Source organism: Schistocerca americana, chromosome 1 (assembly GCF_021461395.2).
Source record: "Schistocerca americana isolate TAMUIC-IGC-003095 chromosome 1, iqSchAmer2.1, whole genome shotgun sequence".
Taxonomy (NCBI): domain Eukaryota; kingdom Metazoa; phylum Arthropoda; class Insecta; order Orthoptera; family Acrididae; genus Schistocerca; species Schistocerca americana.
Window position 1 is genome coordinate 258,242,468 of NC_060119.1, and position 16,448 is coordinate 258,258,915.

At 39.3% G+C, this 16,448-nt stretch overlaps 1 protein-coding gene across 2 annotated transcripts in view; it reads left to right on the forward strand.

Annotated features, from left to right (window-relative positions):
- Positions 1-16,448, forward strand: part of LOC124621863 (probable ATP-dependent RNA helicase DHX34) — a 193,092-nt gene that overhangs the window by 110,024 nt on the left and 66,620 nt on the right. For both annotated transcript variants that reach the window (XM_047147328.1, XM_047147335.1), the window contains exons 12-13: positions 8,478-8,720; positions 14,083-14,199. In XM_047147328.1, coding sequence (XP_047003284.1) covers positions 8,478-8,720; positions 14,083-14,199 — 360 coding nt within the window. The remainder of the gene's footprint in view (positions 1-8,477; positions 8,721-14,082; positions 14,200-16,448) is intronic.

The window sequence follows — 16,448 nt, forward strand, 5'->3', positions numbered from 1 at the left end:
GGTGGTATTTTTTTCCTAAAAGACCTTTCCATATCAGACTTTCAAAGATATTTAACCTTAGTTGAAGTAAGCTATGGTTTTTAACTGCAGATGGTGTATTTAGTCCACAAGAACTATTTTATTGTGCTAAAGTCTGCCGGCAAGCCGGTGAGGATGTGCCACATAGGAGTATCATTACTCCCGCTTCTACGACAGCATTAATAGGTATGTGGAAAAAACAAGCCTCTTTAAAAAGATTTTTCTCTTTAGCTGTCTGCCCTGTCTTGTGGCTGTACTCAGTGTTTCTACACCTCCCTTTGTTGATGCAACAATTACATAATTATTATTGTATCTCACCAAAGTAACTCCTTGGTTGGGGCCAGTCACCAGGCAAAGTGTTATCAACTCTATGTGATCTGATGGTACTGATGCCATTATATCCTGAATTCGTCAGTGCTTTCAATGATGTTGTTGTGGTCTTTAGTCCAGAGACTGGTTTGATGCAGCTCTCCATGCTACTCTATCCTGTGCAAGCTTCTTCATCTCCCAGTACCATCCTTCTGAATCTGCTTAATATATTCATCTCTTGGTCTCCCTCTACGATTTTTACCCTCCAGGCTGCCCTCCAATACTAAATTCATGATCCCTTGATGCCTCAGAACATGTCCTACCAACTGATCCCTTCTTCTAGTCAAGGTGTGCCACAAATTTCTCTTCTCCCCAATTCTATTCAATACCTCCTCATTAGTTATGTGGTCTACCCATCTAATCTTCAGCATTCTCCTGTAGCACCATATTTCGAAAGCTTCTATTCTCTTCTTGTCTAAACTATTTATTGTCCATGTTTCACTTCCATACATGGCTACACTCCATACAAATTCTTTCAGAAACGACTTCCTGACACTTAAATCTATACTCGATGTTAACAAATTTCTCTTCTTCAGAAACGCTTTCCTTGCCATTGCCAGTATACATTTTATATCCTCTCTACTTTGACCATCATCAGTTATTTTGCTCCCCAAATAGCAAAACTCATTTATTGCTTTAAGTGTCTCATTTCCTAATCTAATTCCCTCAGCATCACCCGATTTAATTCCACTACATTCCATTATTTTGTTTTGCCTTTGTTGATGTTCATCTTATATCCTCCTTTCAAGACACTGTCCAATCCGCTCAACTGCTCTTCCAGGTCCTTTGCTGTCTCTGACAGAATTACAATGTCATCGGCGAACCTCAGAGTTTTTATTTCTTCTCCATGGATTTTAATTCCTACCCTGAATTTTTCTTTTGTTTCTTTTACTGCTTGCTGAATATACAGATTGAATAACATCAGGGATAGGCTACAACCCTGTCTCTCTTCCCTTTCATGCCCCTCAACTGCCATCTGGTTTCTGTACAAATTGTAAATAGCCTTTCGCTCCCTGTATTTCATCCCTGCCACCTTCAAAATTTGAAAGAGAGTATTCCAGTCAACATTGTCAAAAGCTTTCTCTAAGTCTACAAATACTAGAAATGTAGGTTTGCCTTTCCTTAATCAATCTTCTAAGATAAGTCTTAGAGTCAGTATTGCCTCATATGTTCCAACATTTCTATGAAATCCAAACTGATCTTCCCATAGGTCGGCTTCTACCAGTTTTTCTATTCGTCTGTAAAGAATCCGCGTTAGTATTTTGCAGCCGTGACTTATTAAACTGGTAGTTTGGTAATTTTCATATCTGTCAACACCTTCTTTGTTTGAATTTGGAATTATTATATTCTTTTTGAAGTCTGAGGGTATTTTGCCTGTCTCATACATCTTGCTCACCAGATGGTAGAGTTTTTTCAGAGGTGGCTCTCCCAAGGCTGTCAGTAGTTCTAATGGAATGTTGTCTACTCCCAGAGCCTTGTTTCGACTTAGATCTTTCAGTACTCTGTCAAACTTGTCACGCAGTATCATATCTCGTATTTCATCTTCATTTTCATGCTCTTCCATTTCCATAATATAGTCTTTAAGTACATTGCCCTCGTATAGACACTCTATATACTCCTTCCACCTTTCTGCTTTCCCTTCTTTGCTTAGAACTGGTTTTCCATCTGAGTTCTTGATATTCATACAAATGGTTCTCTTTCCTCCAAGGGTCTCTTTAATTTTCCTGTAGGCAGTATCTATCTTACCCCTAGTGATATATGCCTCTAAATCCTTACATTTGTCCACTAGCCATCCCTGCTTAGCCACTTTTCACTTCCTGTCGCTCTCATTTTTTAGACGAATGTATTCCTTTTTGCCTCCTTCATTTACTGCACTTTTGTATTTTCTCCTTTCATCAATTAACTTCAATATTTCTTCTGTTACCCAAGGATTTCTACTAGCCCTCATCTTTTTATCTACCTGATCCTCTGCTGCCTTCACTATTTCATCTCTCAAAGCTAACCATTCTTCATATACTGTATTTCTTTCCCCCATTCTTGTCAATCGGTCCCTAATGCTCTGCCTGAAACTCTCTACAACCCCAGGTCCTGTCAGTTTATCCAGATCCCATCTCTTTAAATTCCCACCTTTTTGCAGTTTCTTCAGTTTTAATCTACAGTTCATAACCAATAGATTGTGGTCAGAGTCCACATTTCCCCTGGAAATCTCTTACAATTTAAAACCTGGTTCCTAAATCTGTCTTACCATTATATAATCTATCTGAAACCTTCCAATATCTCCAGGCTTCTTCCATGTATACAACCTTCTTTCATGATTCTTGAACCAAGTGTTTGCTACGATTGAGTTAAGCTCTGTGCAAAATTCTACCAGACGGCATCCTCTTTCATTCCTTACCCCCATTCCATATTCACCTACTACGTTTCCTTCTCTTCCTTTTCCTACTATCGAATTTCAGTCACGCATGACTATTAAATTTTCATATCCCTTCACTATCTGAATAACTTCTTTTATCTCGTCATATATTTCATCAATCTCTTTGTCATCTGTGGAGCAAGTTGGCATATAAACTTGTACTACAGTGGTGGGTGTGGGCTTCATGTCTACCTTGGCCACAATAATGCGTTCACTATGCTGTTTGTAGTAGCTTACCCGCACTCCTATTTTTTTATTCATTATTAAACCACTCCTGCAATACCCTTATTTGATTTTGTATTTATAACCCTGTACTCACCTGACCAGAAGTCTTGTTCCTCCTGCCACTGAACTTCACTAATTCCCACTATATCTAACTTTAACCTATCCATTTCCCTTTTTAAATTTTCTAACCTAGCTGCCCGATTAAGGGATCTGACATTCCATGCTCCGATCCGTAGAATGCCAGCTTTCTTTCTCCTGATAACGACGTCCTCCTGAGTAGTCCCCGCCCAGAGATCCAAATGGGGGACTATTTTACCTCGGGAATATTTTACCCAAGAGGATGCCATCATCATTTAACCAAACAATAAAGCTGCATGCCTTCGGGAAAATTTACAGCTGTAGTTTCCCCTTGCTTTCAGCCGTTCGCTGTACGAGCACAGCAAGGCCATTTTGGTTAGTGTTACAAGGCTAGATCAGTCAACCATCCAGACTGTTGCCCCTGCAACTACTGAAAGGGCTGCTGCCCCTCTTCAGGAACCACACATTTGTCTGACCTCTCAACAGATACCTTTCCGTTGTGGTTGCACCTACTGTACGGCTATCTTTATTGATTAGGCACGCAAGCCTCCCCACCAACGGCAAGGTCCATGGTTCACTATTTTATTTTATAATTCAACCAAAGGGGCTTTAGACACACCCAATCAGCTAACTGGTACATATACTGCAAACAAAAAAAAAGTAGATGGCCCATGATAGTTTTCTACAATACTCTTGATGTTTCTGCTTACAATGCCTATGCCTTGTGGACTTTGATTGACCCTAAATGGAATGCAAGAAAATTGACTAGAAGGAGAATATTTTTGGTGGAACTTGGAACGTCACTTGTTGCAGAGCACACTGCATCAAGGAAGCATTTTCCCAGAACAGAATTTTCTTTGAGAATGGGCAGGAGCATCCAAGACCTTGAAGGAGTGACAGGTGTGGTCAATCAGTAACAACAAGAAACTCTACTAAACATGCACACTCTTTAAGTTCTGTCCTTCAAGCAATGACAATTAAAAAAAAAAAAAACATGTTGTGTGAAAAGTGTAATAAATGTGTATCCAAAACACATGTTTTCTGCTTGTGTCCAAACTGCAGCGAGCAAGAAGGAAATAAAGTGATATGGGCAGATGGACAGATGGTTGTTGAGAATGACATTTTTGGTGGAAATGTCTGTTGTTCCTAATATACTCTGCATGAGCATTAAAATAATAAATTTTCTTTTGTGAAGTTCTGCGTACTATTATTATTACTATTATTATTATTATTATTATTATTATTATGCCCCATGAACCATGGACCTTGCCGTTGGTGGGGAGGCTTGCGTGCCACAGCGATACAGATGGCCGTACTGTAGGTGCAACCACAACGGAGGGGTATCTGTTGAGAGGCCAGACAAACGTGTGGTTCCTGAAGAGGGGCAGCAGCCTTTTCAGTAGTTGCAGGAGCAACAGTCTGGATGATTGACTGATCTGGCCTTGCAACATTAACCAAAACAGCCTCGCTGTGCTGGTATTGCGAACGGCTGAAAGCAAGGGGAAACTACAGCCGCAATTTTTCCCGAGGGCATGCAGCTTTACTGTATGGTTAAATGACGATGGCATCCTCTTGGGTAAAATATTCCGGAGGTAAAATAGTCCCCCATTCGGATCTCCGGGCGGGGACTACTCAAGTAAACGTCGTTATCAGGAGAAAGAAAACTGGCGTTCTATGGATCGGAGCGTGGAATGTCAGATCCCTTAATCGGGCAGGTAGGTTAGAAAATTTAAAAAGGGAAATGGATAGGTTGAAGTTAGATATAGTGGGAATTAGTGAAGTTCGGTGGCAGGAGGAACAAGACTTTTGGTCAGGTGAATAAAGGATTGTAAATACAAAATCAAATAGGGGTTATGCAGGATTAGGTTTAATAATGAATAAAAAAATAAGAGTGTGGGCAAGCTACTACCAACAGCATAGTGAACGCATTATTGTGGCCAAGATAGACACGAAGCCCATGCCTACTACAGTAGTACAAGTTTATATGCCAACTAGCTCTGCAGATGACGAAGAAATTGATGAAATGTATGATGAGATAAAAGAAATTATTCAGGTAGTGAAGGGAGACGAAAATTTAATAGCCATGGGTGACTGGAATTCGAGAGTAGGAAAATGGAGAGAAGGAAACATAGTGAGTGAATATGGATTGGGGGAGAGAATGAAAGAGGAACCTGTCTGGTATAATTTTGCACAGAGCATAACTTAATCATAGCTAACACTTGGTTCAAGAATCATAAAAGAAGGTTGTATACATGGAAGAATCCTCGAGATACTAAAAGGTTTCAGATAGATTATATAATGATAAGACAGAGATTTAGGAACCAGATTTTAAATTGTAAGACATTGCCAGGGGAAATGTGGACTCTGACCACAATCTATTGGTTATGAACTGTAGATTAAAACTGAAGAAACTGCAAAAAGGTGGGAATTTAAGGAAATGGGATCTGGATAAACTGACTAAACCAGAGGTTGTACAGAGTCTCAGGGAGAGCATAAGGCAACAATTGACAGGAATGGGGGAAAGAAATACAGTAGAAGAAGAATGGGTAGCTCTGAGGGATGAAGCAGTGAAGGCAGCAGAGGATCAAGTAGGTAAAAAGACGAGGGCTAGTAGAAATCCTTGGGTAACAGAAGAAATATTGAATTTAATTGATGAAAGGAGAAAATATAAAAATGCAGTAAATGGAGCAGGCAAAAAGGAATACAAACGTCTCAAAAATGAGATCGACAGGAAGTGCAAAATGGCTAAGCAGGGATGGCTAGAGGACAAATGTAAGGATGTAGAGGCTTATCTAACTAGGGGTAAGATAGATACTGCCTACAGGAAAATTAAAGAGACCCTTGGAGAAAAGGGATCCACTTGTATGAATAAAGCAGAAAGGTGGAAGGAGTATATAGAGGGTCTATACAAGGGCGATGTACTTGAGGACAATATTATGGAAATGCAAGAGGATGTAGATGAAGATGAAATGGGAGATATGATACTGTGTGAAGAGTTTGACAGAGCACTGAAAGACCTGAGTCGAAACAAGGCCCTGGGAGTAGACAACATTCCATTGGAACTACTGACAGCCTTGGGAGAGCCAGTCCTGACAAAACTCTACCATCTGGCGAGCAAGATGTATGAGACAGGCGAAATACCCTCAGACTTCAAGAAGAATATAATAATTCCAATACCAAAGAAAGCAGGTGTTGACAGATGTGAAAATTACCGAACTATCAGTTTAATAAGTCACAGCTGCAAAATACTAACGCGAATTCTTTACAGACGAATGGAAAAACTGGTAGAAGCCGACCTCGGCGAAGATCAATTTGGATTCCGCAGAAATATTGGAACACATGAGGCAATACTCACCGTACGACTTATCTTAGAAAATAGATTAAGGAAAGGCAAACCTACATTTCTAGCATTTGTAGACTTAGAGACAGCTTTTGACAATGTTGACTGGAATACTCTCTTCAAATTCTAAAGGTGGCAGGGGTAAAATACAGGGAGCGAAAGGCTATTTACAATTTGTACAGAAACCAGATGGCAGTTATAAGAGTCGAGGGGCATGAAAGGGAAGCAGTGGTTGGGAAAGGAGTGAGACAGGGTTGTAGCCTCTCCCCGATGTTATTCAATCTGTATATTGAGCAAGCAGTAAAGGAAACAAAAGAAAAATTCGGAGTAGGTATTAAAGTCCATGGACAAGAAATAAAAACTTTGAGGTTCGTCGATGACATTGTAATTCTGTCAGAGACAGCAAAGGACTTGGAAGAGCAGTTGAACGGAATGGACAGTATCTTGAAAGGAGGATATAAGATGTACATCAACAAAAGCAAAACGAGGATAATGAAATGTAGTTGAATTAAGTCGGGCAATGTTGAGGGAATTAGATTAGGAAATGAGACACTTAAAGTAGTAACGGAGTTTTGCTATTTGGGGAGAAAAATAACTGACGATGGTCGAAGTAGAGAGGATATAAAATGTATACTGGCAATGGCAAGGAAAGTGTTTTTGTAGAAGAGAAATTTGTTAACATCGAGTATAGATTTAAGTGTCAGGAAGTCGTTTCTGAAAGTATTTGTATGGAGTGTAGTCATGTATGGAAGTGAAACATGGACGATAAATAGTTTGGACAAGAAGAGAATAGAAGCTTTCGAAATGTGGTGCTACAGAAGAATGCTGAAGATTAGATGGGTAGATCACATAACTAATGAGGAGGTATTGAATAGAATTGGGGAGAAGAGGAGTTTGTGGCACAACTTGACAAGAAGAAGGGACTGGTTGATAGGACATGTTCTGAGGCATCAAGGGATCACAAATTTAGTATTGGAGGGCAGTGTGGAGGGTAAAAATCGTAGAGGGAGACCAAGCGATGAATACACTAAGCAGATTCAGAAGGATGTAGGTTGCAGTAATTACTGGGAGATGAAGAAGCTTGCACAGGATAGAGTAGCACGGAGAGCTGCATCAAACCATTATTATTATTATTATTATTATTATTATTATTATTATATCACTATGATCACTAACAACATACTGTAATATAAAAACAGAGTCAGTGGCTTGCAACTGTCCAAAAAATACATGTGAGTAGAAGTTTTTTTACAGCATTTTATTATGTTGGGTCATATTGACCTGAACAGTACATTTGTAAAGTAAAAGTTAACAGAACAGCAGGATTAAATCATTTCAATAAACTTACTTTCTTTCACTTTGGAGACATGTTGCATAAGTGATTCCTATAAATTCCCTCTTAACTAGGGTGTTTAACTCATAAAAATTATGTTTATCAAAATTTACCACACGAACAACATAATGTACTGAGAGTGTTCATTGTATACACCTGCAGTTATATTTGCCATGTGGCATTGAAAATTATGAAAAAGTACTGTCTTGCTTGCAATACACATTCACTTTGTGACTGTTAGCAACTGACAAGATCTGAAAATCTGAGATGTTAAGAGTTTCAGAATAAAAAAGAGTAGTCTACAAGTCAGGGATAAGAGTAGGGAAGACTGAAACCAGTAATATAGCAGAAATAAAGATAAATAGCAACAAAAATAAGCAACAAATAATATAGAAGAAGAAGCCAATGTAAGAAAAAGAAGAGGATCAAAATTGCAAAGTAAAGAGAGACAGAAAGGAAAAATAAGTATTTAAATATGAAAGTGTAGGAAGCTGAAACAGATGTCTGTGCCACAGTTCAACAGAGTACCCATTGATACATAATTTTCTATATTTCTGAACAGCAGTGCTATCTTAATTAGATACTTTTTGTTTCTGAAAAATATTAAAAAATAAAAGATGTTCTTATGCTTAGCTATCAATTTACAGATTTGTAATACATAGTAGAAGAAAAGTTTTATGCATATTTGATTGTGTACACAGGAATGTGGCCTTCTTCAAGAAGCTGACATGCCATCATTGAGCAGTGCAGAACGCAGTTTACATCATGGAGAGCGTCGCTTGCTGAAAGAGATGCAACGTAACTACAAAGAGAAAAGCATTCACAAACCCCGAAAATTAAAACTTGATGTGTGGAGGCTGGGAAATGAAGAAGATGTGAAGGAAGATGATGTTGACATAAGGGATATTGATTTTAGGTTGAGCAATGACAGCTCAAGACTACAGGTAACTAAATGGTTCATTATTTCATTGTAATTCTTCAAATCTTCTTGTTATATTTCCCATTTTCTCCTGTCTGCCACCCAACTACATTCATCCCTCTTCCTCAACAAAGAAAAGTTAGATCTATCTTTGGTCCTAGAGGTGTATGTCAATACAGCAAGAAGTTCCAGTCAACATTCAGGTCGTGATGTAACTATAAAGGCTCTCAGTAACAAAAAGCAGTGACATATTGTCACTTTATACTTACAGTGTGGTTTAATCTATTGCTAACTACTTCTTGCAACTTAACAACAAGAATCTAAGTATTAGGCTTGTTACCCAAGTAATTTGACATGGTTCCTTTTCTTGCTAGCAGATGTCAAAATTCAAAACTGACTTCACATCACAAACTTGAACCTCACAAGCCCCGTAGTTTTGCCTTTGGTAATTCTTGCTCTCAACTCTTGGTTTCCTGTTTTTCCCTTTGTGTTATTCAACTTCATTTCATCATTATGCATCATCCATGACTCTTCTTTTCAAAATCACTCCTTTTTCTGTGCTTTTTTTGGTGATCTGTTGCCATCATCCCCTTTGCAGTACATCTTTTTTCCTTTCTACTATCTATCTTTCTTTTTAATGCTATTCATCATATAGTGGAGATGCTGAGTTGCAGATAGGCACAACATATACAAACACATGCACATAAACGCAACTCACACATACATGACCGTAATCTCTGGCTGCTGAGGCCAGACTGCGAGCAACAGTGCATGATGGGAGATGCAACCAGGCAGTCAGAGTAAGGAGGGGGCTGGGGCAGGGAGGGGAAGGATCCCAGGGTAGGGGTGCGGGCATACAGATATGAGGTGGAGAAAGGTTAGGACAGCTAGGTGGTGTAGGGAGGTTGGACAGAGGGTGGGGGAGGGCTAGTGGAAAGGGAAAGAGGTAAAAACACTGTGGGTGCGTTGGTGGAATAGAGGACTGTGGTGCTGGAATGAGAACATGAAATGGGCTAGAGGGTAAGGACAAAGACTAAGGAAAGTTGAGGTCAGGAGGCTTCAGGAACATACAATATATTGGAGAGAGAGTTCCCAACTACACAGTTCAGAAAAGGTGGTGGTGGGAAGGATCCAGATAGCACAGACTGTGAAGCAGTTTGTTGAAATGAAGAACGTTGTCTTGGGTGGCTTGCTAAGTGGTGTGGTGGTCCAGCTATTTCTTGGCCGCTATTTGTTTGTGGGTGGCCATTCACGTGGACAGACAGCTTGTTGGTTGTCATCCCATGTAGAATGAAACACAATGGTTGCATTTTCACATGTAGATACCACGACAGGTTTCACAGGTAGCCCTGCCTTTGATGGGATATCCCTCAGCCTCTGTCTAACCTACTGTGTGCACCTAGCTTCCCTATCCGCTCTCCACCTCATCTCTGTATGCTCCCACAAGCAGCACTTCATCATTCCGCACCCTACCCTGTTATCCCTCGCCGTCCCTGCCCCAGCCCCCTCCTCACCCCTACCACATGGTTGCATCCAACATCATGCAATGCTGGTTGCAGTGTGGGCCTCAGCAGCCAGAGGCTGTGGTCATTTGTGTGTGAGTTGCGTTTGTGTGTGTGTGTGTGTGTGTGTGTGCGCGCGCGCGCGCGCGCGCGCGCGCATGTGTGGGCGCACGCGCACGCTCACACCCAAATGTCTCTACACACACACACACACACACACACACACACACACACACACAAATCTGTAATTGGGTGCATGGTTCTTTCATAATTGTATGTAACTGTGTTTTCTTACTGTTTGTGGCAGTTGTGAAATGCCTCTGGTTTAACCTCTCTATTCAAATACACCATATCATTGTTATTATTATTATTATTATTATTTAATCACTGCTTTAGAAAACACTGTTCATGTCACAAAAGTTAATTAATTCTGTTATCATACTCATAATCATCTTTTGCAATTCCTGATAACTTTGTTCAAATTTTTGATTACTGTCAAAAGTGGATTTCTCAATTGCATCTACTTTTCCATGTTTCTTTTCATCTTCTGGATGATCATTTTTCAGAACTTGGACAGATTATATGATGGAGTCTACTCTAGACATTTTATTTATTTATTTCTCTCAAAATATGAAATAAAGTGTCCTCTTACTTGCTGTGGGGTGCTGCTTATGCAGCAGAGTTGAAACCTCCACTGTCAAATTCATTATAGGATTTCCCAGCTCTTTTAAGTTTCCAAAACATCATGTTATGTTGTGTTGTGTCCTGCCTACTCGTCAAATATGGCATGCCTAGGAAACCTGCATTCTCGGATCACTAGACAACAATTCAAGAAAATCACATTAATACATTTTTAATACAGTAAGATAAGTGACAATACTTAACTTTGAGAATTTACAGTGATATGTCGCAAGCAATAGGCGGCAGACAAAATAAGAAATCTCATCAGTATAGAGATCGCCTAATACAAGTGAAATTATACAGTTCCTAAGTCGCTGCTGTAGAGTTCATAGAATGGCCAGTCTTCAACTGGGTGATGGCCAGGCGGTGCGGCACTTATGTCCTCTTCACCTAGAGGCCACTGCTGTCTCGTCATCGTCCTAGAGAGTGGTCAGTCAGCTTACTATTGACTGACGTCTTCTTCACAGCTCTCTCTGCTCTACCATTCCCATCTGGCATGCTGGCACTTGACATTATGCTGGAACATGTTGAATTCCAGATTCATTGCTTAATCCAACTTTAATTACCATGTCTACAACTGTTTCACTCTCTTCAGTAACAAGTTTTGCTTTATTTTTCATCTCACGGAAATCACAAACAAATACTGTATATAATCTCTAATGGTTTTCAAATGTATTGCAATACAAATTTTAAGTTTATGTCCCAAATTCACAGCCCACTGTCCCAGAAAACACATTTACTTAATGTTGTTTTGACTCTACTCACGTCAGTGCTCTATGGTACACTGAGAACGCACTGTATTCTGTCGTGAAAATCACTGGCCATTATCCAGAGATTACGAAACTAATGCTGTGGAGCAACTGTCACTGTAACTGCGAGCATCTATGTTTGGGTATCTGTGTGGTTGTGTATGTGAATGTGTGCACTCTTACTATCAAAACAGCTAGGGTTCAAAAGCTGGTGTTAACTGTTTCTGTTACATGTTTCCATTTGGCAGACACCAACCTGTATAGGTAAGTAGCTGCCTTTCCCTTATTTTATGTATTAAAGTTTTACAGACATTTACGAATTGTAGTAATGTACACCACAGTGAAGTGGATACTAATATGAAAGACTTATTCTGCCACAGCATTAAAATAACTGATGGTCCTGCACCAAAAGAGAAGAAGTCAATTTTGTCTACTGGAAAAGTTACAGCTTATGTTTTTCCTGGAATGCGAAATGGTCCTTGTTAGTAATAGCTTTGTCAAGGAGAATCAATTCCAGATGAATACTTTATAAACCTTGGGTGTTGGCTGGGCAAAATCTCATCATAAAAGAGGCCTGGATTGTTTGTCGTAAAAGAGGTGTGAATTGTAAGACAGAAAAAATATTTCATCTACTCATAAAGGTGCTTTGTCAGTGGTAAAAAACTAAGGTATTTGAAGTAGGCTATGATTCTTTGGAATATCTATCCGATTCACCATATTTTGTGCTCTCTGACTTTCACATATTCCCACATCTAAGTGAGTTTTGGCTGAAAAATTGTTTGAATCCAATGAATAGATTATATCCCTCCTGTGTACTCACTTTGCAGGTCCTTCACTACCACATCCTAGACATAGGCATAGGATTTTCTAATTGGAAAATTACTGTAGTATTCACATTTGCCCTAAAGTCATGTAAGGCAAGAAAATTTATTTTAGTTAAAGACTTTCAAGAGAAAAGATGAGAAATAGTAGCTTTTGGTTTACGTTTTAAAATTATTTTTTCTCATTTTCTGCATTCACATTTGAGTAGGCTGTTTGCCCATAAAACGCTGTATTTAGCGAAGTATGTGCACTAGCAGAATAGAAATGCAAAAAACACAAGTCTGAAAACAATTTATTGGACTCACCAAAACGAAACAATAATACAATCTCCAAAAGAACAGCAGACTCGATCCCAACTGCGGATCGACACAAATGTAAAATAACAAATAATAATAGAAAACACCCAACTCTTCACGGGGAGCGATCACAATAAACAATTCTACTATGTCAAGAAATTCAGCAACTATACCAAGTCCATCTGCAACAGATCGGCCTGCTAGAAGAGGCATCTGGCCATGGCTGCCATGATGGCAGCTCTGTATACTTCCAAGTGGTGCGTCAAACTGCCTTTTGCCGGCAGTGCGCCACCTGATAAAGCCCATTGGCAGAGATATCTGCCAGAACTATTTGTGCTCACATACCTGGCTTATCTAAGTAGTTCCTGGGCTAGCTACGACCTCTGGGGAAACTGTTCTGCAGGCTCCACAAATGGGTAGTGGTCCCTGGAGGCCACTGGTGGAGACCTGGTGTTGTGTTGTGCCCGCCGGTAAATATGTGAATTGACAACACAGACGACGTAGGTTTTCCTGGTGAATATATGCACTGTGATGCGAGTATTCTGTGTTGGTTGGTTGTGAAGCAGGATGTCGATGCAGTAGGCACAACAGTGTGTGAAGTGGGCAGCCACAGCATTTAGAGACATATCAGAGTATATGTTTATATTGCCAGTGTAGCCAGCTGTCCATAAATGGTAACATATTCTTATTGAATCTATAGAAATTTCTGTTTCTTTTCTTCATTGGCCCACAGCAATCATTTAAAAAATCGTAGACTTCATTCTCATGCAGAGGTCAGTTACATTTGCACTCATTTGGAGAACATGTAACACACACATTCGTGTCTCAGTGAGATATCCGTATTGTTTTTTATTCCTTCAGACTTTGTTATTTAAATTGAATTGACATAATCTCATTTTATGCTTTAAAAGGCAGTCCCAGTTGCTTCACATTGCTTGGAAACTTCTTACGCATGTATTTAGGAGAATTACAGCACTCTGGTAAATTTTATTTTATTTGTACTGTTCAATGCCTTTCTGTTTCTTCTGTCAGTCCTTACTTCATAAGGTGCAAAAAGTGAGGTATTATTCCTGATAATTCTCATCCTTATTCCTGCACGCTGTACATTGTACTTTCAGTAAATATCCACTTCACTCACTAAACAACTATTAGACATTAAATCCAATGTTGAAACAACACACTCATTACTTTGCTTTCCCTCCTTTTTGATGTAAGGACTGTGAGTGATAAACTGCTAATACAGTTTGCCTTGATTTAGATTTGTCCAAAAATGTGCATAGCGTACACCTATACACCTATACAGTTACCATTTTTTTCTTCTTTTTTCTCTCCAACAGGAACTCTTATCTGGTGCAACAGCCTGTAGTTACAAGGATCTCACCATGCTCAAAATTATATTGTGTGGTGGCTTCTACCCACAGTTGGCCATCCCAGATGAATTTAACAGTTGTAAGGTATTTATGATGATAGGTTTTCAATTCTAGTTAGTTGGTTCACTGATTTTTAACTAAACAGTCTTTCTCATTTTTATGTATCCTGCTTTGTTAACAACAAAAATTGTACCAAGCACAAATTATTTACAAATAAATTACAGAAAGTAATAGTTCCTGGTTCTTCTGGAAATATACTATGAAGACTTCTGGAGGTGGATACTTCTTGGCCAGTACAGTATTTTGAAAGCCTGAATAACTTACTCATTTAGTTCAGGAGAACACTGTTTATAGCTTCAACTGGTAATCACCTGAATATGAACCATGATGTTGGTGCAGCCATATGCCATCGGTTCATTCATTGTAAACACAGCTGTCAGTTGGAGTGAAGACAGTAACCACACTTGGAGACAGGCAAGACCATGTGCTAGTCAAATATTGGCAGTAGGTAACAACAAAGTCTAAATCACAGTTCAAGAGAAAACCATGTTGCCAACAAATGTGACATTTCATACTGTGCCTTGCGACCTTCTCTCGCATATGCATAATTTTGTCAATTGATCTGTCATGGTGTCTGGTGGGATTACAAGAATGAGAATTTTATATAAAGTAGTGTGCTCTTTTTTACACTGATGTGTATGCAGTGTTTGTTCAACCTCATAAAATCGAGTCATACATTCAGTGAAAATCAGGAATATCTAAGTCAGTTTTTGAAAATGTAATATAATTGGATCGATAAAAAATCTACTCACCAAGCAGCGCCATGAGAAAACACATATAAAATTTATGGAAATGTGCAAGCTTTTGGAGCCAGTTGTTCTGGGCGACTTCTCTGTAACTTTTCTCATTTTTGAAACATCACCAGTCTTTTTTTCTTCATCCCTCTTCCTTTTCATACAGCCCTTCTGCCAGAAAAAGGAACCACTGGCTTCGAAAGGCTGCACATTTCTGTAACTTTTATATGTGTTTTCTTATTCTTCTGTGGGCACTTGGGGGATATCTAATTTGCTACCCACATTTTGACAGAAAACAACTACTTATACTCTGACAATATTGGTCTTGAAAACAGATGGTGTCCATAAGCATAGGACCAAGTAGCTCTTACCATGGTTCCTCCAGATTATTGAAGTAATTGAGACAAATGAGAGCATGTGTGAACCCAGTTAATTATTTTTATAGACACTTTAGGCCAGGGGAAATGTGGTGACCATATATTCCACAGCTATCAACAAGATTGTGCAATATAGGATCCTCCATCAGTGAAGCAAGAACGTAAGCTGGAGCTTATCATTGTGTCAGCATTATGATCATTAGAAGTGAAACACAATCTCAGTTTGATAAGGATAAAAAAAAAAGAAAATTGAACATGGCCTATTCAGACGAGCTGTCCTGTTGTTTAAGTTCATTCATTGTGTTCTGTAAATATAATCATGAAGGAGAGCCTTCACAGATGTGAAGTGAATTGTGAATCAGGATGTTTACTTTGACGCTCCCCATCACCAAGTGTCGCCCTTTCTTCTACACCTTTACAATGAGCATGCTGTAGACACTTGTGTCACCAAAGACAATAACAGGTGTGTCAATAGGGCAGCATGCATGTATTCCTGGTGTTAAGTATTCCCATGTACACTTTCACACTCTGTCTGGCCCACTAAATGCTCAATCTTAATCACATACAAAATATCTGGGACTGTTTGAAATGATACCTGAACCATAGCAGTCAACATCCCTGCAGTTTGATGGACCTACAGGCTCAGTCACCAATGAGTGGATTCACATGGATATGGCATACCTGAAGAAACCTGTGTTCTCTCTTCCTCATACACTTGAGGCCATAATCAAGGTTAGAGGCAGTGTTTCACAGTGACAATGTGATCTCTCCTGAGGGATGTGCAATTTTTTATATGTACAGGGTGACAATTATACAACTGTATGAAATAAAATCATCGTAACTAGTGAACTTTTGCATTAGCACATTAAAACTGCATGGTTGGCTGGAGAGTATCAGAATTAGTATGTACATGTATGTGTGCCTTCTTGTTGTTGGCCATTTGCACATGAAAATGTCACGGTACAGCATGCCTGAGTGTATAGTGTGTTGTGATTTGAGAATTTCTGTGTAAATTCTAGAACCACTCATCCTTCTACCATCTCTAACACACAGTATTCTGAATATGAGTGTGGGATGGTAGAATCATACCTACTGCGTGTCACATGTTTGTGTGTGCAGGTTTAAAATCAGTCATGGGAAGAAAGTAGACACAGCGGTCGGA